The sequence below is a fragment of the Carlito syrichta genome, unplaced genomic scaffold (genome assembly GCF_000164805.1).
Source record: "Carlito syrichta isolate Samal-C Ts95f unplaced genomic scaffold, Tarsius_syrichta-2.0.1 Scaffold312570, whole genome shotgun sequence".
NCBI classification, from domain to species: Eukaryota; Metazoa; Chordata; class Mammalia; order Primates; family Tarsiidae; genus Carlito; species Carlito syrichta.
The window spans coordinates 81,767-106,751 of record NW_007256666.1 but is presented as its reverse complement, the minus strand read 5'-3'; the positions used below and the strand labels follow the sequence as shown (position 1 = coordinate 106,751).

The window sequence follows — 24,985 nt, the reverse complement described above, 5'->3', positions numbered from 1 at the left end:
ATCCACTCACCTCAGCCTCCCAAAGGCGCGGGATTACAGGCTGAGCCACCGAGCCCGGCTTTATTTTTTAATTTTTAATTTTAAAATTGTGCAGTACAATTAAGGGTTAGGTTTATAAATATGCATCGTTCAGGCACCCTTGTTGATAAGGGGTGTCTCCCCATCCCCAGACAGATATTCACTACTGTTAGTACCACCTCCCTTCTCCTCCCCACCCCCCCATTTATTCCCATCACTGTCAGTTCTTTTCTTTTAGTATTATGATAGATGTTCAAAGTCACTATATGAGTGAGAACATGTGATACTCAAATCTTTGTTTCTGTGAGAGATCACTCAGTATTATAGACTCTGGTTCCATACAGGTTGCTGCGAAATTCATGATTTTGTTCTGTTTTATGACTGCATAGTATTCCATCGTGTATATGTAACACATTTTTAAAATCCAGTCCTCTTTGGATGGGCAGCACGGTTGCTTCCAGGTTCTTGCTATTGTGAACGATGCTGCGATAAACATACGTGTGCAGATGTCTCTTTGATAGAGTGACTTGCGTTCTTCAGGGTATATTCCCAGTAGGGGGATTGCAGGGTCATATGGAAGGTCGATATTTAGAGCTTTTAGGAATTGCCACACTGCTTTCCACAGAGGCTGCACTAGTTTACACTCCCACCAACAGTGTAGAAGTGTTCCCTTTTCACCACATTCTCTCCAGCATCTGTTACTTTTTGTTATTGATAATTGCCATTCTGACTGGAGTTAGGTGGTATCTCAGTGTAGTTTTGATTTGCATCTCCTTAATGATTAGTGAGGTGGAACATTTCTTCATGTGTCTATTGGCCACTCGGATGTCTTCCTTTTATAAAATAAAAATAAAATTGCATAATTTTGGGGAAGTTCAACTTAAAAGTTGTTGATTTATTAAGATAAATTTATGATTTCTAAATACTTCAAAAATCTCTTTTTTGTCTGTTCATATCTTTTGCCCACTTTATAATGGGGTTGTTTGTTTTTTTTCTTTTCAGCATGTTTGAGTTCTTGTAGATCCAAGATGTTAGGCCTTTGTCAGACCTGGAGTTGGCAAATACATTTTCCCAGTCTGGGGGCTGTCTCTCTGCTCTATTGATGGTTTCTTTAGCTTTGCAGAAGCTTGTCAGTTTAATGAGGTCCCACTTGTCTATTTTATCTCTTATGGCCCGTGCATTTTAGATATTGCTCAGGAATTGGACGCCAGTTCCAATTTCCATAAGGGTATGTCCTGCATTTTCTAAGGTTCTTATGGTTTGTGGTTTTACATTTAGGTCTCTGATTCATTTAGAGTTAATTTTTGTGTATGGGGATAGATAGGGTTCTTGTTTGAGTCTTCTGCATGTGATCAGCCAGTTTTCCCAGCACCATTTACTGAACAGGTTCTCCTCTCCCCAGTGGTAGGTGGTGGAGGCTTTGTCAAAGATGAGTTGGTTGAGAAATTGAGGTTTTGCTTCTGGAATCTCAATTCTATTCCATTGGTCTATATGCTTGTTTTAGTACCAATACCAAGCTGTTTTGATTATTGTAGCTTTATAGTAAAGTTTGAAGTCTGGTAATGTGATACCTCCTGCTTTTTTTTTCTTTGCTGAGGATTGTTCTGGCTATTCTTGGATATTTGTGTTTCCATATGAATTCCTGTATTGTTTTTTCTAGGTCTGAGAAGAATGTTGCTGGTAATTTGATGGGTATTGCATTAAATCTGTAAATTGCCTTAGCTAGGATGGACATCTTCACAATGTTGATTCTTCCAATCCATGAGCAGGGGATATTTTTCCACTTGTTTGTGTGATCTTTGATTTCTTTGAGCAGTGTTTTATAGTTTTCATTGTAAAGCTATTTCACGTTTCTGGTTAGGAAGGCGCCAAGGCATTTTATTTATTTATTTATTTATTTATTTATTTATTTATTGGCTATTGTGAATGGAATTATGCTTTTTATTTGGGTTTCTGTCTGTTTATTATTGGTGTAAAGAAATGCTATTGTCTTTTGCCCAATTATTTTATACCCTGAGACTTTGCCAAAGTCCTTTATCAGTGTAAGGAGGTTTTTGACAGATTCTCTTGGGTTTTCAAGGTACACAATCATGTCATCTGAAAAGAGAGATAACTTGACTTCATCTTTCCTATTTGGATACCCCTGATTGCCATCTCTTCTCTGATTGCTCTAGCCAGTACTTCCAATACTATATTGAACAGGAGGGGTGAGAGTGGGCATCCTTGTCTTGTTCCAGTTTTCAGGGGAATTGGTTCCTCTTTGTCCATTTAGGAGTATGCTGGCTATGGGTTTCTCATAGATGGCTTTTACCATTTTGAGGCATGTTCCATGTAGGCCTAGATGTTTGAGGGTTTTTATTAAGGGGTGTTTGATTTTATCAAAAGCTTTTTCTGCATCTAATGATATAATCATGTGGTTTTTGTTTTAACATCTGTTGATGTATTTAATTACATTTATGGTTTTGCGAATGTTGAACCAGCCTTGCATCCCAGGGATGAAGCCTACTTGGTCATGATGGATGATTTTTGAGATGTGTTGTTGAATCCGGTTTGCTAGGATCTTGTTAACAGTTTTAACATCTATGTTCATCAAAGATATTGGCCTGTAGCTCTCTTTCTTTGTTGGGTCTTTACCTGACTTGGGTATCAATGTGATGTTAGCTTCATAAAATGATTTGGGGAGAGTTCCATCTTTCTCAATCACCTGGAATACCTTCAGTAGGATTGGTATCAGCTCCTCCTTAAATGTCTTGTAGCATTCTGCTGGAAAGCTATCTGGTCCAGGGTTTTTTTTTTTTTGTAGATAGTTTTCGTATTACATAGTCAATTTCTTTTATTGTTATTGGTCTATTTAGGGTCTCAATTTCTTCTTGTTTTAACCTAGGCACATTGTGTGATATCAAAAAGTCCTCCATTTCCTTAAGGTTTTCACATTTGTTTCCATACAAGTGTACATAGTAGTTTCTAATGATCTTTTGTATTTCTTCAGGGTCAGATGTGATTTCTTCTTTTGTGTTTCTGATTGTGTTTATTTGGGCCTTTTCTTTCTTTTTCTTGGTCAGTCTAGCTAGGGACCATCAATCTTGTTTATCCTTTTGAAGAAACAGCTTTCTGTTTCATTAATTTTTTTGTATTATCTTTTTGTCTTCTATGTCCTTGATTTGGGCTTTTATTTTGGTGATCTGGATTCTTCTGCTGAAGTTAGGGTTTTGGTGGTCTTGCTTTTCCAACAATCTGGCTTGTTAGACTGTTAATTTGTGATCCTTCCATTTTCTTCATGTGCATTTGTAGAGATATGAATTCCCCTCTTACTACAGCTTTCATGGCATCCCAGAGATTTTGGTAAGTTGTTTCTTCATTTTCATTTGTTTCCAGATATTTTTTAATCCCTGTTTTGATTTCATCATTAACCCAAGAGATTTTTAGCATCATGCTACTTAGTGTCCATGTATTTGTGGGTTGGGGGGTACCTTGTTGGTGTTGATGTTTATTTTTATTCCACTGTGGTCCGAGAAGGTACATGGTAAAATTTCGATCTTTTGAAATTTGTTTATGCTTGATTTATGGCCAAGTATGTGGTTGATCTTAGAGTACGTTCCATGCGGTGATGAGTAGAATGTATTCTGTGGTCATTGGATGGAGTGTTCTTCAATTAAGTCCATTTGGTCAAGAGTCACATTGAGGTTCTGGATGTCATTGCTAATTTTGTGTCCTGATGATCTATCTAGGGTTGTGAGTGGGGTATTGAAGTCCCAAGCTATGATAGTGTTAGAGTTGATATCTTTTTTGAGTTTACGTAGAAGCTGCTTTATGAAAATTGGCACTCCTATGTTGGGTGCATATATGTTTAAGATGGATATTTCTTGTTGATGGATTGAAGCTTTTATAATTATGTAGTGGCCTTCTGTATCTTTTTTATTTTTGAGAGCTTAAAGGGTATTTGTCTGAAATTAAGATCGCGACTCTTCCTCTCTTTTGTGTTCCATCGCCTGAAAGTTTCTTTCCCATCCTCTTACTGTGAGTCTGTGAGTGTCCTTTCTAGTACGGTGAGTATCTTGAAGGCAATAAATTGTTTCCTGGTGATATTTTACCCATTTTGCCATTCTATGTCTTTTCAGTGGTGCATTTAGTCCATTCACATTTAGGTTAATTATTGAAATGTGAGAGTTGATCCCTGTCATAAGGTTCTTACAGAGTTGTTGTTCCTGTTTGTTTGTTGTCTTTCTTTTGGTTTTGGAGTTGGTTCATGTGCGTTTTTAATCTTTTGCCTGTATTCTTGTGAAGAACGTTGTTTTTCTTTTTTTTTTTTGAGTTGGAGTTTCACTCTGTCACCCAGACTGGAGTGCAGTGGCCGCTCCCGGCCACCGCAGCCTCGACCTGCTGGGCTATGGCGATCCTTCCGCCTCAGCCTTCCAAGTAGCCGGAATTACAGGCATGCGCTACCACGCCCGGCTGATTTTTTGGTTTATTGTAGAGATGAGGTCTCGCTGCCCAGGTGGGTCTCGAACCCGCGGGCTCAGGCAATCCACTCACCTCAGCCTCCCAAAGGCGCGGGATTACAGGCTGAGCCACCGAGCCCGGCTTGTTTTTCTTTTTCTCTTTTCTTCTGTGTTCAGTACTTTCTTAAGTGTTTCTTGTAGAGGTGGTCTGGTGGTAACATAGGTTCTTAAGGATTGGATATCTGTGAAAGATTTCAATTCTCCCTCACTGATGAAGCTTAGCTTGGCTGAGTAGGTTTTTCTCGGTTGAAATTATTTATCTTTTAGAACACTGAAGATGGGGCTCCAAGCTCTCGTAGCCTGGAGGGTTTCTGTAGATAAATCTGCTTCTATTCTAATAGGTCTTCCCTGGTAGGTAGTCTGACCTTTTTCTCTTGCTGCCTTTGGAATTTTTTCTTTTATGGCTACTTTGTTTAGGAGAATTATTATGTGTCTGGGAGTTGGTCTTCTCATTTGTTGCTTTGCAGCAGTTCTCTGAATCTCTTGTGTCTGAATTTTTGCATCACTGATGAAATGAGGGAAGTTTTCTTGAATGATCTCATGAAATGTTTGTTCCAGTGTGGCCTCTGACTCTCTCTTTGCCTCAGGAAGGCCAATTACTCTTAGATTGGGTCTCTTGAAGTAATCATTCATCTTTCTGTATTTTGGTCTTCAAGCTCTGAGATTCTTTCTTCTGCTTGGCTAATTCTGCTTTCCATGCTTCTTAGTTTGTTATTTATTTCCATCACAGTATTCTTTACTGCTGTTATTTCTGTCATCAGCTCCTTCTTATTTTCTTCTTGTCTCTCCTCATTTTTTAAAAATTTTCTCTATTAATGTCTCAGTGTCTGAATTTGTTGCATGTGACTAGTCATTCTGGGGACCCTTCATTGTTTGTGTTCCAAAGTCTGTTTTTTCAGTGTCTGACCTTCCAGAGGTCTGTTTGAGCCCTATATTCTTCTTTTGGTTTTTCTTCATTTGTGCAGATTTTTCCTCCCTACTTTTCCCTTCCCTCCACTTCCCTGTCTTCTTTAATTTGGTTATTCTTGGGTGGAGGGGTAACTTTTACTTCTGTTTGTTCAATCTCCTATTCTTCCTAATGTATTTCCTCTTGCTTTTTTCAGTTCTGGAATTGGACTGTAGGTTGAGGGCAGTCCTTTTTGCAGTTTTGAGATTTAATAAAAGGGGGAGCTTTGATTCAGAATCTCTCTGCAGATCCCGGTATCCGCCAACAGGTTTATGGATAGTCTGGAACCCACTTCCCACTTCCTTGAAATCTGTCCATGCAGTGGGGTTGTATGTTTACTCCCTGAAAGCAATATGAGGTTAACAGAGGGAAGAGAATGGAGCAGGCAGTGGGGGGAAGAGAGGGGTGGAGACAGAGAGGAGTCAGAGGGAAAACAGATGAGTGTACCAACTAGCAAGTGAAAAGAGATACAAATACTGAAACAAATAAAAAGAAAAACACTTACCATGACTAAAAACTAACCAACAACCATATAAAAAACTAAAACATACAATGATGCTAATGTACAAGCTAACCAACCTCCTTATTTGTGTGCTATTCCTCTATACAAAGATGGGGTTTACATAGAAATAAGAAAAAAAAGAAAAGAAAAGAAAAGAAAGGGATAGATTAAGGTCAGTAAACTAACAGAACCATCCAAGCACATTCTGAGACTTTTCCTTTAAGTGCAATGTCCTTTCAGCTCTGATTTCTAGATGTCTTTGCAGGCTGGTAGAATTGTTCACAGTGGGGGTCAGTTGCCCCTGGCCTGCTGTGAAGAACAGTTCAGGTATGGGCTCCCTGCCCAGTCTATTACTGAGATCTGGCCTTATCTATTTATCAAGGGGGAAGAGCATCTGTCATTCCCGTTTTGATGTTGTTACCTTGGATCCCCAGCAGGTGGTGATACCTCACCCCTCGAGTAGACCTTTATCTGCAGCTGCTGAAGACTGCAGCTCGGAGGTCACCCAGGAAGGGAGGGATCCGGCAACGGTATTTACAGTGGTGGCGGCCACCTCCCTGTACACAGGGGAAACTCCACAAGCCTGGCTCCGGGTGAAGGGTGTGGCACAGCAGTGGCAGTGGCAGTGGCAGCAGCAGCCATGGCAGTGACGATCTCAGTAGATCCTGCTTGTGGGGCCTCACGGTCCTAAGTCGTGGGTCACCTCAGGCATGGGCGGGCAATGAGCGCAGCGGCAGCATCCACAGCTACGGCGGTGGCCCAGACTGCCGTGATGTTTAAGCAGTGGTAGCGGCGGTGGCTGAGCTCCCCGTGAAGAGCAGGCTGCTGAGGATGGGAGCTGCAGCCCGTGGGAGAGAGCTAGGGTCTTTATGAATGTTCTCCTTCGCAGAGGGTCTCACAGACCATGCTGCCCTATTGCCATCTTGCGGAAGTCACCCAGGCTCTCTTTTTCATTTCTCATCTTGCCAACTTGACTTTCAAAATCAGAAAATAATTTATAAGCAACTTTGAACACATCTGACGATCAAAAGGCCTCAAGGACAACACTATTCCTTTCATGGCTGGATGTTAGGGAGTTCATTTTTTTCCTGCCTCCTTCCCTTCTAAAGTGGCTTGGTCAGCCCAACAGTAAGAAGAAGAAGTAAATTAGGGTTATTATTTTCCTAAGGAAGCCCCATCAGTGTGGTATCTGGTGGTCAAAGGCTGTGTAGTATGTAATGGGGAGATCTTTTGCTTCTCTTCTCCATTTTTACGTACTGAGAATGTGTTTAATCTCTATAAGAACGCTAGTATAAGGTAAGTGATGTTATTATCCTTGTTTTATTCAGAAAGGTAAATAACTTGCTTCAGCTAGTAAGTGGTGCTGCTGGCCTTCCAACCCACCCTACCTAGACCCAGGACCCATACTCTGAAATTACCTTCCTTAATGGAATCATTTATTTTTCAACTTATGGTCATTTTCCTCTCTTCCTGCTGGATGTACCAGGTCCCATTAATGGGCACTGACTCATTAGCCCAACAGATGTCCTCTTATTTAAGCATGTTGACCACCTTCTCATTAGAATCACAGCAGCGGATCCTTGTATCTTAGACTTTTCTGGTCCAGCTTGTCATTTTACAGATAGGAAATTGTGGCCCAGACATGGGGAATTACTGGCTTAAAGTCATTCTGCTCTTTGGTGACAGATCTGATAATAATAATGGTGGTAGTGATAATAATTAATGTGGATGAAGCTTTTTTTCATCATTTTCCTGATAACACTCTATTTTTTTCTAGATTATTATAAAAAATACAGCATATAACATACAAAGTATGTATTTTTTTATTATAAAGATGTAGGGCAGGTACCCTTGTTGATAAGGTATGCCCCTCCCTCCTGTAGCAGTTTCCCTCAACTGCCAGTCCCACCCTCCTCCCCTGACAGTTTCCCACTACTGCCAATCCCTTCCTCATAGTATTAAAATTGTTTAAGTTTCACTTATAAGTGAGAACATATGGTACTCTGTTCTTTGTTTCTGTGATAGATCATTGAGTATGATCAACTCTAAATCCATCCAAGTTGCTGCAAAGTCCATATGTTTGTCTTTCTTTATGGCCGCATAATATTCCATTGTGTATGTGTACCACATTTTATTTAACTAGTCCAGCTTCGATGGGCAACATGGTTGGTTCCAAGTTTTTGCTATTGTGAATAGAGTTGCAGCAAACATACGTGTGCAGGTATCTTTTTTGTACACATTGACATTGAGATATCACCTAACCCCAGTAAGAATGAAGCTCTTATTAACTACCGGTATCCATTCTAAGCACTTGATGTGTATAATCTGTTTTATTGAATCCTCCAAACAGATTTGTGAGAAATATTCTATCATTATTCATTTTACAGGTGAGAAAATATGAGATAAGTATAATAGACAAACAGAGCCTAAAAATTCTGAATCATCATGCTTACCTGGCAGGGGAGATACCATGATCATGAAGGTGGTTTTCCTAGAGTGAGGCTTATCCATTGCACTCTGGGTGTGCTGACCCTTGGGATTTCCCCAAATGTGGGAAAATTGACCGCATAATTTGTGGTAGTGGGGGACTGCATTTATGCTCTCCCCCCAACACGTACACACTTGTTTCTAAGTACCTCCCACATCCTTACTATTCTTGGTTCTTCCATTCTGCAATATCTTTAAAGGCATCAGACAAGGATGAAATGGGTTGCTACATATCTCTTCATTAAAAGCTTGGGTGAGAAAAGTTGTCTCCCTCCAATCAGATTCCTGAGCCATTAATCATCCTTAAGTTGTTTTTGGTCAGCTACATCCTCCATAGTTTTATATCCATTATCAGAAAGTTTTAATGACAGGTGTGACCCATTAAAGAAAAATTGTCCCAGGCAGATTTAAACAGGCTAGGTTGAACTCAACTGAGACAAAAGGCAGGACAGATTACATGCTGGGTTTAGCTAGCAGGAAAGTACTGAAGGACACTAGAGAGCTTGTGGGGTGATCAGTGTGATATCGTCGGTGTTAGTTCAATGTTGCTCAGAGAAGTCAGACTCTCAGAGATACTGAGAGATAGGGAGGGGCACTATCTTTTTTGATGTTTACATTTCAAAGGAATGGGTCTCAACCAGGTCCTTGAGAAAGATGTTCCTTCGTTGTAGAAAATTCACGTCTCAAAGGATGAAGAAATAATTTGGAGTTGCAAGTTTTCCAGAGTAAATGCTTCAAGAAAAGGGTTTATAATCAGAAGGAAACCTGTTTAAAGTTTAATCAAACTGAGGGGAAGCCTTGTCACACTCAGAGTGAAGAAAGCACTACATCTGGGATGTTGACAGAAGAAGGCTTGCCCACCCAAAGACACAGGGTAGACAAGAACAAAGAAAATCTAATTTGCCTTGTTTCTTCTAATTTGCTCTGGACCTCAGATTTACTTATACATTTTAAAAAATGTAAATGTGTAGAATTCATCTCTCTAACACCTGCCAAAAGTATCTATTACTGGTGTTTACCCTTTTCATTCTTCCCACACGCATCCTCTAGTTCTTGAATAAACTTAAGTTAACACTACTGTGCCATTCTCCCTCCTTGACATGCTAATAATTACAGAGGGAGCTGCACCATTTTCTCACTCATGTCCTTTCACTGACATAAATATCTTCCCTGGTAGATGAAGTCTCTGTAGTGTGGTAAGAGGTGCAGAGAAATTGGAAATGTCGTAAACTTGTATCTTCAGAGCAAAAAGTGAGGACTGAGTGGGTGAAACTTTGGTGCCACTATTTATCACACAATTAATGTGCATTTCATTATTCTCCATCAAAACTGAATGGGTAGTGTTTACAAAGGTGATTAGTGACTCCTAAGATAGATAAGCTTTGAAAAATACATATTTGAAGTAGGATAACTGCTATGAATACACGCCTTATAGTGTAAGAGTTTTCAAAGCATATAGTCGGTAACTCTTTAGCATTGTTAGGAAATGCACAAGTAGGTTTTTCTGCTTCCTGAATAGATAAGGGTAATCCCTGATGTTGCTTAGCTCCTACTGAAACACAAGCACCTGCTTAAAACAGGATATGCTTATTGAATAAGTAAATACATGAATCACAGAGAGCCCTCACTGTAATTTAAGCATTTACTTATTCAACAAACATGTATTCTTTAAATGACTCATACACGGTAATTGAAAACCTACCATGTGCTAGGCATGGCACCAAGGGCCAGAAACGCAGAGCCCTCCTTCTCACTGAGCTCATATTCCAGTTTGAAAGACATGCGATAACAACAAAATAATTGAAACAGCAATAAGTGTGGCAGAGACAGATAGGGTCCGGTGATGAGTGACATGTGGGGAGTGGAAGGGAGACCACTTAAGGATGGGTAGGTGGAAAGGCCTCTCTGAAAAAAGTGTAGTGTCGACAGGGAGCCGAGCTTCACAGACACTTCACAAACCTCCAACTATGTATAGATTAGTCGATCAAGACCCCCATACGGTGCTCTGCAACCCATCACCAGGCTAGGGCCAAGACAGCCAATGACATAGTGTGGCAGTAATACTAAGCCTGCCCCATTCCTGGGACACAGGGGATTCCTCTGCCAGCCAACGTTGGCTCGGAAACTCCTGAACAGTCTTGCTGAATCTTCCTCAGACTGCAGAGCAGTCACCCAGCCCTCCTTCCTTCTCTTTCACTGTCCTCTGTCGTATAACGCACAGTCCTATATAGACTGAAGGTTCTGCGTGCCTTCTCTGATGGCCTTCCCAAATTTTCTCCCAGATGATTTCCCTCATGCAATCCTTGCTTGTGTGATTACCATCCAACTTCCTGGAAAATGCAGACTAACTCAGGGGTGACAGAGACAGCTAAGAAAATCCTTGAATAATACAAAATCCCATTAAGTAAAACTCCTGTGCAAACAAAAGATAGCAATAGAATGACTACATTAATGATTATAATTTTTAATGAGTATCATATCATTAATATAATATTAATAAATAATTATTAAGTATCATAATTATTTTACAATCCTATATTAATAATAATAAAAGTATGTGTAAAAAGCAGTGGTGCCATAAAAAAGACAATTAAAATGTCATGAGGGAGGGGAGTCAATAAGGGAGTGCTAGAGCTTGGATACTCTGAGCATAGGCATTGTGGAGAATGGCACATTCTAGGCAGAGGAACACCGTGTGTAATAGGCAAAGGCTGCAGAAGCAATCATGGACCAGAGTTAGGACTTATGCTTAGAAAATAAGGAACAGGTTAAATAACAGGGGCGGAATAATGAATTTGCCTTCTGAGGACTGTGAAGGAAAAGGACCTTCTATTAGGGCTTTGCAAAAAAATATAAAGTTTAACATACTTCTTAATGGAACTATTTGACTTAGAGTAATCCACCTACTATTGTTTCCCCAGAGGAATTCCAGTCTCTTCGCTTGTCATTTTCCCCAAACCTGGATGACTACAATCCAGACATCCCTGAGTGGAGGAGGGACATCAGCCGAGTCATCAAAAAGTCCCTGGTGGAAGTGAGTACAAACAATTCCCTCTCTTGCCTGGGTACATTTCTGCTCTGTCCTTGAAGAATTTTATGAAGAAGGAACCCTTGCACAAAGAAATGACAGGAAGGAGTTGGAGCCCATGGGAAGATCAGTTAATCACTCTGATAGCTACACAGCTGAGCCCTTCATGTGCAGACATGCTGTATGCACTATGGGAAATACAACCAAAGACAAGCATTGGGTCACTGCCTTCTGTGAAGCTTATTCTGCCTAGAGAAGGACATGAACACTTGTTACAGTACATAGCAGAGTTCATGATCAGGGATCGTAAAACCAGCTATGTGCATAATTGTGAAGGGTCACAGCATGTAAGTGTCCTCAAGGGTGAGTACAACCAGTTAAGAGTGGACTGGGTTCCAGCTACATAACTCTGAGCATAAGAATAGAGAAGGCATTCAGGACAAAATGGTTAGTCATTATTTGTGTGTCCCCATTCTCTTAAAGACATTTCCCTCCTATTACAGCCCCAAGAAGGAATTATTATCCTCATTTGTAGATATGGCAGCTGAAATTCTAAACTCTCACAGCTAATAGGTGATGAAGCTACAAAATTGAAGTGAAAGGCCTGAGTTCAACGTCTGAGTTTTTGCAACACAACCTTCAATGCTTTCTGGGAGAATACTAAGGGGGATAGTTTATTCCTCTCTGGGCACATGTCACTGACAGTTGGAGAAGACACTTTCTTTTAAGCACATCTCCCCCTGCCCATTCTACTTTCATGAGTGAACAGGGGAGTGGGATAGTCACTCATGGAGCTGCTTGAACTTGTTGCACAAATGTAGAAAGTAAAACTGAGTTACCTTTTCCTGTGGTATCTTCTCAGCCCAAAGAGAAAGATAGTTTGGTTTTTCGGTACAATTTTTCCTGCTTCCAACATATGGCATCATATGACACAAAAAGATGATGGGTTGAGGGCATTCAGATAACCACTATTTAGAAAAAAAGATCTAACAGCTTTCAGCAAAGATCTGGTCTTCTTCACACCATTACCCTTGTTGATATTTATTTAGCACATACAATATTCCAGGTACTCTTTTCAGTGCTTTGCTTTATTTAATGTATTTTATCCCTCCAATATGCTTATGATGCTGGAACTGTGATTATTGTCATTTTACTGAACATAGAAACATTAGCTAACTTGCCCAACATGCAGTTAAAAATCATGTTCTGGAGTCAGATCATTAAGGTTTGCATCTTAATTTTGTGGTTTTCTGCCTACTTTCTTGCCATCCTTTGCTGCATTACAAAAAGAAATGGATGGATGAACTATTGGCATGAGGAGGGGTTATCTTCATGTGCCTCTGATTAAATGCCACCTTACTTCTGTGTCTTCATGGCTCTCAGCATCCATGACATTATTGGTAGTGATTTATCAAACAGGCGTTAGCTCAACAATGACCAACCCTTCCAGTCTGATTTCTCTTCCTACTTACTGTCTAGAGATCAGATGCTCTGGGCCTCCACCTTTCTTCCAGCTGTCCAGTAGGCTAAAAACTACTGCTCATCAACATTGCTAAGCTGCTACATAGCATAATCAGGTCCACTCAGAGTAAACAGGCTGCAACAGCATCCCTCAGGGCAGGTTTGTAGCAGTGGTGATTGTGGGGTTAATACTTTCTGGTTTCCAAGGCTCCCTAGTTACCCAATCTCAAGAGGCAAGCTTGGTTTCCAGCGTTTAACACTGTCTTTGAGATCAGTAATTACACTCGGACACTTTCTTAAACCACACTGCCAAGTGTTTTCTAATGAACCCTACCTAGGGTGCAACTTAGAGTCAGCTTATTTGCTGTTTTCTTCCTATTAATTATGAGTCAGAATTTGGTATGAAATTGGTTGCTTTTTCCTCATCAAATGGCTTTTGCTATTGACATTTCACCATGAAACCATTAACTGAAAGTTATTCACTAAACATTTGTGGGTATAATGAAGATTATAATCTCTGAGTTTACAGTTTAGTAGGGGCATATTGTAGTATGGAGTAACAGAAGCTGGTATGTGTAAGTATTGGGAGCAGGGAGGCAGAGAGCACTGGTTGGCAGCACAGGCTTCACAGTCATGCCAGGCCTTATAAACATCACCCGTCACTTCCTAGATGTTCTTGAGTCCCTGTTTAACCTCCCTACAGCTACCATTCCTGGGGTGGAAATAGAGATGGACTGCCCAGATCTCTGTCCAGGGAAAGATTTGTTGTCTTAGCAACAAGGGGTGTTATGGGCAGCAGTTTCAACTGCTTTGTTCCAGGTCATATCTCTTCCCAGGGTAGCTCATGTCTGATGATGGACTGTGTTAGTCAGATAAAATTCTGGCCATGTCAGCCCAATTTAAGGCAACTCCTAAAGGAGTTGTCTTCTCATAGGATCTCTTGAGGCTATCACTGGACCAATTTCTCCCCTGCCCATGTTTACTTCCTTCCCTTCACTCCCATAGGTACTGTTTCCAAGAGCGCTTCTTGAAAAAGAAATATTTTAGAATTATGAGGTACATGTGGGGAATTTTTACATAAGTAAATTGCATGCAGGTGAGGGTGGGGCTTCTAGCAAGCCCTGTTTCCCCCAGTAGTGGAATTGGTACCGAATGGGTGGTTGTGGGCTTTTTATCCCTCCTCCCTCCTTCCTTTCTTTAGTAGTGCCCATCATTTGTTGTTCCTGCCTTTGTGCCCACATGCCCAATGTTTAAGTCCCACTTATGAGTAAGAAAATGTGGTATTCGGTTTTTCTGTCTCTGTGATAGTTCACTTTGAATGATTGTCTCCAGCTGCATCCATGTTACTGCAAAGGACATAATTTTGTTCTTCTTTATGGCTGTATAGTATTCCATCGTGTATATGTACAACCTTTTCTTTATCCAGTCCACTTTCAATGGACATCTGGGTTGCTTTCATATTTGTGCTACTGTGAATAGTGCTGTAATGAATATATGTGCAGGTGTCTTTTTCATAAAGTTATTTACGTTTCTCTGAGTATATTCCCAGAAATAGGATTTTTGGATTATATGGTAGATCAGTTTTTTAGTTCTTTGAGAAAATTTCTCACTGCTTTCCACAAAGATTGAACTAGCTTACATTCCCACTAATGGTGTAGAAGCAGTCCCTTTTCTCTGCACCCTCACCAACACCTGTAGTTTTTTTTAAAAAAAAACTTTTTAATGATAGCCATCCTGACTGGTGTGAGGTAATATCTCACTGTAGTTTTGATTTGCATTTCTCTGAGGATTAATGAAACTGAATATGTTTTCCGATATTTTTTGGTCATTTGGATGTCTTCCTTTGAGAAGTGTCTGTTCATGTCTTTTGTCTGCTTTTTAATAGGGTTATTATTTTTTTCTCCTGGCAATTTGAGTTCCTTGTAGACCTTGGATGTTAGACCTTTGTTAGATGCATAGCTTGCAAATATTTTTTCACATTCCGTGGGTTGTCTCTTTACTCTGACAGGTTTTTTGCTATGCAAAATCTTTTTAACTTGATAAAAAACTGTCAATTTTAGATTAACAGCATTTGCTTTTGAGGACTTGACCATGAATTTATTGCCCAGGCTGATGTCCAGGAGGGTGTTCCTAAATTTTTCTTTAAGATTCTTATAATTATAACCCCACAATCTCCCTACTGGGAATATATCTGGAAGAATTCAAATGACTCTATAAAAAAGATACCTGCACACATATGTTTATCTCAGCATTGTTCGCAAAAGCAAGAACATGGAACCAACCGTGTTGCCCATCAAAAGAGGACTGGATTAAAAAAATGTGGTACATATACCCAATAGAGTATTACACAGTCATAAAGAAAAACAAAATCATGAACTTCGCAGCAACCTGGATGGAATTAGAGTCTATAATCCTGAGTAATCTCTCACAGAAACAAAGAGCTGAGCTTCACATGTTCTCACTCATAAGTGGACCTTGAACAACTACCATATTACTATAAGAAGATGATTGACAGTAGCGGGAAACTGCGGGGGAGGGGGAGGGTGGAGGTGGGATTAACAGTAGTTGATACCTGCTTGGGGAAGGGGGGCACACCTCATCAATAAAGGTACCTGCACAATGAATATTTGTATACCTAACCCCGAATTGTACCCCACAATTTTAAAATAAAAATTAAAAGAGGAAAAAAAAGTGTTGTCAACCAAAAAAAAAAAAAAAAAAGGATTGAGGATCCATATTTAAGTTCTTGATCCATTTTGAGATAGTTTTTGTACATGGTGCTAGGTAGGGGTAGAGTTTCACACTTCTGCATATGGTTATACAGTTTTCCCAGCACAATTTGCTAGATATGGTTTTCTTTCTCCAATGTTTGTTTTTGTCAACTTTGTTGAGGATGAGTTGGTTAAAGGTTCATAGTTAAATTTCTGGATTTTCTGTCCTGTTCCATTGGGCTATGTGCCTAATTTGTATCAGTACCATGCCAGAGCACTCCTTAATAAACATTCTACATAGTAAACTCAAGTCAGTTTCCTGAGAACCCCGGTCCTTGGTTCAAAGGGTTGTTGTTGGGGGAGTGGGACATTGCATAAAATATTTAAGCTACTTAGCACAATGTGAGGCGCTCTGTAAGAATTCAATACGTGACCTTTTTTTTTTTGCTACCTTGATAAAAGATACTAACATGAGTTCGGAAACAATCAACTAGTTGGAAAGTAATGAAAAACGTACTAAAATAAGTAGACTTTAAGATGACTCATGAAGAAAAAGTAGGATTTTGCCGTCTCGGTGGCTCAACCTGTAATCCCGCGCCTTGGGAGGCTGAGGTGAGTGGATTGACTGAGCCCGCGGGCTCGAGACCCACCTGGGCAACTTGGTGAGAGCTCATCTCTACAACAAATCAAATAGCTGGGTGTGGTAGCATGTGCCTGTAGTTCCAGCTACTTGGAAGGCTAAGGTGGAAGGATCACCGGAGCCCCAGCAGGTCGAGGCTGCGGTGGCCGGGAGCAGCTACTGCACTCCAGTCTGGGTGACAGAGTGAGACTACAACTCAAAAAAAAGAAAAAGTAGGGTTTTAGTAGCAAATATAGAGAAAAGACATTCTGGAAAAGATGACATATACAAAAATTTTTACAGGAAAAGGATGAAATAATGATATCATACATCACTGCATTTGGCTAGAGTATAGGAGACCTGTGAGTTGTGTGTTTGGAAAGGAGATGTGAAGCTATATTGCAGAAGGCCTTGACTATGTCCTATTACCACTGGGAGTTATTGCAAGCATTTTGAACAGAAGAACATAATCTGAGTTGGACTGTTGGAGAGAAAAGCTGGGATTGTAATGACCTAAAGAGGGGTCTCAAGGAGAAATCATGGGATATAAGCTCAAGAGAGAACAGATGAGCTAAGACAAAAAGGAAATCCCTGAAGGATATCTATAATTTTAACAGAAGAGTTGGCATGGCAAAGAGAAGGGCTCAGAGTACTTCAGGAAGCAGGGCTGGCCATCAGGCCTGATGCTACAAAGATGTCAACAGGCACCTCCTAAGCATCATGCTATGGAAGAGTCTTGTTAGGTTTAAGTGATTAGGGTGTGACTGGTCTACTTGAAGAGTAACTCCAGTGGGGCAACAAAGGAATGTCAGGTTAGAAAGGACTAAGGCATGAGGGGCAGGTGATAAAGATAGTGTGATCATAAAGATGCCCTCTAGAAGAAGAGCTAACATTTGAATCCCTAAGCACTGCTATAAATGCTTCATGTGTAACTAATTTAATTTGCAAAATCACAATTAACATGGCAGGAATGACTACTATTCAAAACACTGTAGGCAAAGAGAAGGTAAGCAGTGTTCTTAATGTTACACAGTGTTGGAGCTGGAATTAAATTACAGTTTGACTCCAGCATCTGCAATTGTAGTTAAGAGTTGCTTCTCACGTACTTTCCTGACTGATGCACCCAGGACCCTGCTTTAGGGTGCTGCCATCCATCGCATCTACCTTTCACCCTCTGCCAAATACCTAGTCTCTTCTCATCATTCTTTTCTGCAGTGTTTACACGTGCCTCTGTGTTTCTTCCTCAGGCCACAGGGATTCCAGGCCAGCACATCTTGGTGGCAGTGCTCCCTGGCTTACCCACCACTGCTGAGCTCTTTGTCTTACCTTATCAGGATCCAATGGGAGAAAACAGAAGGTCAGCCAGTGATCTGAAGCAGGTGAGTCCTCAGGGGACATTTTCAGTTTCTGTCTGAAGTCTGAGCCACATCCACTGCTAGTCTGAACACCACAACATCAGCTCTGCGGAGACTCTAGGGATTCCTGGCTTAAGAGTGAGGATGCCAACTGTTTGTGGAGTCTTCAATTTTCTGGTCCTCCATTTCTTATCCTAAAGCTGGTGATTCTAACTATAGCATCACCAAAAACACATACAAGAGTATTTATTGAAGGGAATGGCAAAAGTATGCACACTGTGGAATACTCTACCATGTTGAAAATGAATTAGATGCATCTGTGTATACCAACATAAAAATCTGCCAGTGATATTAAGTGAAAAAAGCAAGTAGCTAAACCATAATAGATGATGAACCCATTTATATCTTACCACAAGAGTGGTATAAGAATGGAATGGCATGATATGCATATCTTTTTTAAAAGATACAACTTTTATACATGTTGTTAATACTCTAATGATCTAATTTATGTCTATAATAAATGGGTAATATTGACTTCAGAGTACCAGTCTGGTTATGTGGGGTTCACTTTCTCCACATCTCCAACATCTTCGGGAGCATTAACGTCTCTCTTTCTCTCTCCTCTCTCTCTGCATGTGTGTGTGTGTGTGTGTGTGTGTGTGTGTGTGTGTGTGTGTGTGTGTGTATCTTCCTTTTGCTCTCATTGTTTTTTATTTTTCTTCCCTTTACTCCTTTTAACTTCAAAACAATCTTTCCTCTCTGTAGGGTGGATTATTATGTTGTTGTTCTTACTCATCCATTCAGTTGAAATGATCCGTCTTGGTCTAGTTGTTCTTCTAGCAACAGAATAATTTTGCTTTCTCAGTTGTTTCAGGTGGATAGATTAACCCTCTGCTCTCAGAGACTTCTCTTGGATCACCTACCGGCAATGCTACCACACTTTTTACAGAATAGTGAAAAATGAATCACTTCAATTAAATATTATAGCATTGGAACCCATTATTTTATTGTAGTAATATTTGGCTTAATATGAAAGTTTGGACATCGAGGACATCGAGTTATGCAATATGATACAAAGGATATATCCACAACTGCCTTTCTTATACAAATACTCTTTATCTCTATCTTCTGTTACAAAGAAGTATCAGTACCACTGTGGAAGCACTTCACACATTCTCTTTTTATGTAACACCAGCTGATTTTTTAAACTTATATCTAAGTATATATTCCATCTCTTTATTTGCTTTTTCATGAACTTTGAATTGAAAACTTCAAGAAAACATACCTTTTTTGAAAAATTTGTGTTTGCATAAGTTTGTCCTGTGTATTCACCTGCAATCTCTTTACGTCCTCTGAGATGGGACATCCCAGTGACTTGCTAGATTTATGATGTCCTTTCAGAGAGAACATCCAAGTATAAAGGGCTGCAAATAAGATTCTTCACAGCTACTAAATAAATATTGACTGTTCCCCCTCCAGTACTTAGAGACTTTCTATTTACTTTTGAATAAATTCATCTAGCCCATGATCTCTAGTCTTCCAAGATGACTTGAGAACCTTTTGTAACCACCTTATTAACAACAAAACCAAATTATGGAATGGCCCACTTCCCAGCACACACCCTCCTTTCAAATGCTTCCTTCTCACTTGGCAGAAGACTCACATTTGTAATTTTCTCTCTGTGAAAATAATGAAGAGAGCTATCACAGAAAGCCTATTGAACCCAATTTCCTAGTGAAGTGAAGTTGAAGGCCAGGCAGCAGGTAACTCTTCAGATTTGCATCTGACTTTCCCACTACCACCCAGATGTCCACCATATTCTACAAATTATTATCAGCACTGTGATATGATGGGAGGAAAAAATTGATTTTTTAAAAAATCACAGCACTGCTGAGAACCCAGAGGGAAAGTAGATTTATATCCAAGATCTTTAAGTATGAACATTTGCAATTGTTCCTCCTTTGAAATCTCATTGGTTTTACATGAAATCCAGATTATAATCCTTTCAATTATGGAAGAGGGTACAGATTTAGAGCCTGGTTTTTTTTGGGGGGGAGGTTAGTAAGAGTGCACATCGTCTGTGCATTTTTATTTCTTACACTTTCCATTTTTTTCCTAAAAGTGTAATATTTCCTACATGATTCTTTGAGGGAAATTTAGAAAGTAGAAGGGTCTATTTTGTGGAACTTCTTATACTTATGTATGGATGTACCTTGCTTTGACTGTTTTCTCCAGACTTCTTGTTTCCCTTCATTGTCAGTTCTTTCTGGATGCTTCCTTTAAAGGCATTCTCAGATAACTGGGTGATGGTCCTTCTGGCACCCATTATCAGTTACTGATGAATCATTTAATCAGACATCTGAAAGCAGCTGGATTTTCTGAAGACCATGTGACTTAGCACACATGTAAGAAGTCTAACCATTTTGGTAGAAGGAACTCAGGTTTAGATAAATATAAACCAGGTTTCTGGTTTCAGCTCTGATACTTTTTTTTGCCTATTTCATAAATGAGGAAGATAAGGAAAATTAAATAATGTAGTCAGGGTCACACCCATCTCATGGGGTGTTTTTCTGAGAAGATTAAACAAATAATATAGAAAAGTACTTGCTCTAGAGTACATGCTTAATGATGGTAAGTAGATAGTGGTTACATTTATCCTCATTGTATAATAAGAAGAAGTGTAGTAAAAGAAAAAAATGTTTAGGCCTAGTAGACTGTTTAGTATAGTCAAAGACATATATTAGAAGAGAGGATGTCGGGAGTAGGGAAAAAAGAATAAGGAATGGAATGATATAAAATGAAGAAAAAACAAGGATAAGAAGAAAAAGAAAGAATGTATATGAATGACATGAGCTCATGTAACTTTTGCAAATTTAAGGTACCAAACTAGAGATTATAACTATCTAAGGAAATTGTTGCTGCGTCAGCCTATTAAAGAACACGTCAGTAAACACAGTGACCACACAGATGCCAAACAAAGCACATTAGAAAGTCGTATCTTAGTTGTGGAGAACATTATTACCCTGATGGGAAAGTGGAGTAATGAAGTGAAATTATAAAACCAAGGCATGTGTCCAGACCCCATTAAACAGGATTGCCTCCTGGAAACCTGTAGTTTTTAATCTAAAAGGGGCATTTTTATTCTTTGTTCTGACTCAGTTACTCAAACAACTGTATGGGAAAAAACTGAATTTATGTACTCATTTAACTGAGAAGTCCAGAGATACAGTTCAGGCATGAATGAATTCAGAGCCACTCAAAAACGCTACCAAATTACTTCCTTTTTCTCTCCATCTGTTTTCCTTGCTACCATATGGGAAGTTGGCCTGAGAATGAAGCCGGCACATAGGAAAGCAAAGATGGCCACAGGAGCCCCCAACTTCTATTTAGCCAGTTTATTAACCACATCCAAAAGACAATGCCCCAGGTCTGATAACACAGACCAGCAAGAGCCCCAGCTTCACAGTTTTCACTGGTCTGACCTGGATGAAGTGGGCATCTCTTAACCAGTTGCTGCAGTCATGAGGACAGAGTGCTGTTAGTGAAAATTCAGGCATTTTATACCCTTCCTGAACCCAGTGGATTAAGAGTAGAGAAGGACATTATTCCTCAAATAAAAATGTGGGAAAGGGAGAAAAAAGACTAGACAGATAAAGGTAACTGACTTCCATTGTAGCACATTACACAAACATTTAAGACAAACGCAAAACCAAACGACAGCAATGAACTTCCTCCTTTGTAGACTGCATTCTGAATCTTAGCTGAAACTTGGAAAGGGTTGTCCTTATCCCCTGACTTTATGTATTGGCCCCTTTCTTGTAAAAATACAGTACAGAACACCCAGCAAGGGAAGAACTGGGATCCTGGCCAGATGGGCCCTAAAGAATAGGAATGCCAGGTCTTAGCAGATGGCTCTTAGCGCTGCTTCCTTAGCTTCCTCTCTGAGCATTCCCAGGGAGCAGGGATGCTGGCTTGAATTGAGCTATCTTGTCTGTTTAATAAATTGAAAATTCTTCACAGTGAGAAGTACTTGACCCTGCTATCAGGATGATGTGGGTTGGGTTAATCAAGTGACCTCTGTCTGGGAGGGTTCCACCAGTCTTTATTTAAGATCGCTGGTGAGTGAAAAAAGGCTCTCTTGCCCTTAGCTGGCCTCATCAGGGGCAGCACATCCTGCTATCCTCAAGCCAGCTGCTCTGGTATGGAGCTAACTCTGCTCTTCAAGTATTCTATTCCTCTGCTTTTCTCTGAGTCCTCAGGGGTGAGCAGATTTGTATCTGACTCTCCTGGAGGGAGGAAAGACCACTATGCTCTGCTGAGATTGCTTGTGATGCTGCACTGGGGAGATAAGGAATCTGCATGTGTTGTCTTTCAGGATCCTTAAAGGGCATTAGATTATTTAAAAGAAAGACTGGAAAAAATGCTAACTACACACAATATATTTCTTCCTTGGCTGTTTGTATTACCGTACACATTTGACAGATGCAGAACCCAAAACCCATGGGAAAATGGATAGGCAGATCTGAAAATAGAACAGTCTACTGGCAGCATTTTAAGAACTAGGAGATTCATTGTGAAATGTAATTAATAATCTAAGACAATTTTCTGTATACCCACACAGTCTGCCTGTCAGTCCAGATTTCTTAATGTGGGGAATTGAATTACAAAATGCTCTAGAGTTTACAAGGAAGGTCTTAGAAATGGGAAAACTATAACTGAATGTATAGTAGGTGAGAGTTGAATCAAAAAAACATGGCAGAAGGGGGCAGAGATAAGTTTAAAGCAGGTGGTGGGAAATCCAAGGGAAAGAAGTATTTATGGCCAATTTGTTTCTTCATGATCATCATCCAGGAAAGAATGAAACTGAGTGAGCTAGTGTTAACTAGAACATAGAATTTGACTCTACTGCTTACCCATGATTCAATCTGGAAATTATGTTGTATGAGTTAGGAAAGATCTTCCCCTGTTGAATAAAATGGAATATTCCTCAACTGCTATTTGAAGAGACCTTAATAATGTGACAGGATCAGGACTGACCACCTGAATCAGCTCTAATGTCATCTCAGGCAAGGCTCTCTCTGAACATGGCACCAGAATGCTATTTATGTTCAGTAGGATTTTTATTTCTCCTGCCAACTTTGTGATAAGCATTAATATTTTGGCTCAGGGTAGCTTTGTCACTAATAAATTTCCCAAAGACCATTTTGAATCTATATTTTACCTTATACCAGTTCTTTGGATTATGTGTTTTATTAATTCACAGACTCTACTATCCTTAAACTCCTCCATTTTGTGTTTCAAGAATTGCCACTTTTATTCTAATAATCTGAGAGTATGTTTCCCATCTTGATTTCTTTAAAAATTGTTTAGATGCTGAATGAATTCTTTGTCTGGTATACATCATGGTTGTTGACTAAATTTGTCCAGCCCACTGCCTTCTGAGTTCATGATAGGGTTGTATCCATGAGTCTTTTCTGGTTGGACAGAGCCATTGGACTTATTCAGGCAAATGGGTTGGCAGCAGAAGTGATGTGTGTCATTTCCAAGCTAAAGTATCCAAATGCTAGTTGTAGAACCTAGAGAGCTCCTTTTCCCTCCTGTGCTGCATGTAGTGAATGGAAGTGCTTAAAGTGGCTTCTCCAGCAGCCTGTATCCCTGTGTGACCTCATGACCTGAACACCACTTCCGTATTGCAGTGGATATGATGCGTGAGCAGGAAATATACCTTGTTGATTCAAGACCCTGAGAATTTAACATTGTTACCACAGCCTCACCTAGTTGATTCTGACTCCTGCATTTAATCTTCGTCATTTGTGAAGAAGACTACGAGGAGAATCCCTGTTTTCCTTGTAGCAGGTCCCTTGTAGCAGGTTCCCTTACCTCTTAGGAAACATTAGCTTTTTTAATGTTTGTACTGAGTCCCCACTGCCCTTTTAAGTGGTAATTTAAATGAAATGTAGGTTGCGTTTGAATCATAGGCATATTCCACTAAATAGGCAGATACTAAGAATAACATGTTTTTTTGGTCGTGATTGTTTAGCTGAAGTAGAAAAGAAAACAGACTGTGCATGAGAGCAGCAGAAGAGGGATGATTGTATAAAGAATAAATGAAATTTGTTAAGACAACACATCTTTCACCAGACAGAAAAAGAAATAAATTCAGTTTGCCTCAGCAGGTTTAGTCTCCTAGCAATCACACATTATTTCACTTGAGTCTTTATCTAACAAGTATTTATTTTTCTCATTAAGGCTATTGTTATACTTTTCAGTAGATTGCAATTTATTCTGTCTTTTCTAGCTAGCGACTCTCTCAAACATTACCAATTATATTAATTAGTAAACAGAACGTGGCCATCCTGATGGTGGTGTTAGGAATTGCTTATTACTGTGGTCCATGTTGGCCATTGGACATTGGAACTGATATTTTAACTTGTGTGCTTTGCAGATGAATGAGGGGTGGCAACACGATTTATGAATGATACATGTTTTCATTTCCTAAACCCACTCTGCCAGACCACTCTTCAAATAATCTTCTTCCATCTCTTTGTCAACCATCTCAAGAAAAATATTTTTAATGGAAATACCCTAGGATTAGGAGTCAAACAAAAGCTGAAGTCTAGTCTCAACTCTTCAAATATTAACTGGGTAAACTTTGGTATTTCACTTAAGCTCCGCACTACATTCCGTGAAGATACCAGCATTAAAACCTAAGATATGTTATATTTTAAAAATAATAAATAAATAGGGGAGGGTGGGGGAGTAGTGGGAAACTGCCCGGGGAGGGAGGGGCACTCCGCATCAACAAGGGTACCTACATAATGAACATTTGTACCCTACATATTTAAAATTTAAAAAATAAACATCTTTACCAAAATAGTATTCAGTGCATATATAATATACTTTCAAATATATGTAACAACTCATTATCTGATGAAAACAACACAGGATAAACACTTGTGCATGTGGCATGGAAAACATTTTACATATTGTCAAAATCTGTCAACAGTTTCATACTCATTTATTTGAGTGGAAAAACACATGATTCTGAATTGAGATTATTTTTGTATGCAATGTACATTTCATTTAGTTGTGTTTCTTATGCATAATTTTTTCACAAAGCATATGTTCATTGTTGAGTGTCCTTTGATGCAAGCTAAAAAATGGAACATGATTTCTGTTAACAGATTATTTTTTAATTTCTTGCTTCACTTTGTAAATGATACAGATAGAGCCAACGAAGCAATATTATAAACCAAAACAAATCTAGGAAGTTAATTATTTTCACTAGGGACTCTCCTAAAGATTATAAATTAGAAGTATGATGTTCTGATGAACTCTAATTTCTGGTTTGGTTATTTA

At 39.5% G+C, this 24,985-nt stretch overlaps 1 protein-coding gene across 1 annotated transcript in view; it reads left to right on the top strand.

The window, feature by feature from the left end:
* The window catches only part of LOC103272461 (VPS10 domain-containing receptor SorCS1-like), a 97,108-nt gene that overhangs the window by 42,054 nt on the left and 30,069 nt on the right, over nt 1-24,985 (top strand). The window contains exons 7-8 of the mRNA XM_021718516.1: nt 11,374-11,486; nt 17,519-17,650. Coding sequence (XP_021574191.1) covers nt 11,374-11,486; nt 17,519-17,650 — 245 coding nt within the window. The remainder of the gene's footprint in view (nt 1-11,373; nt 11,487-17,518; nt 17,651-24,985) is intronic.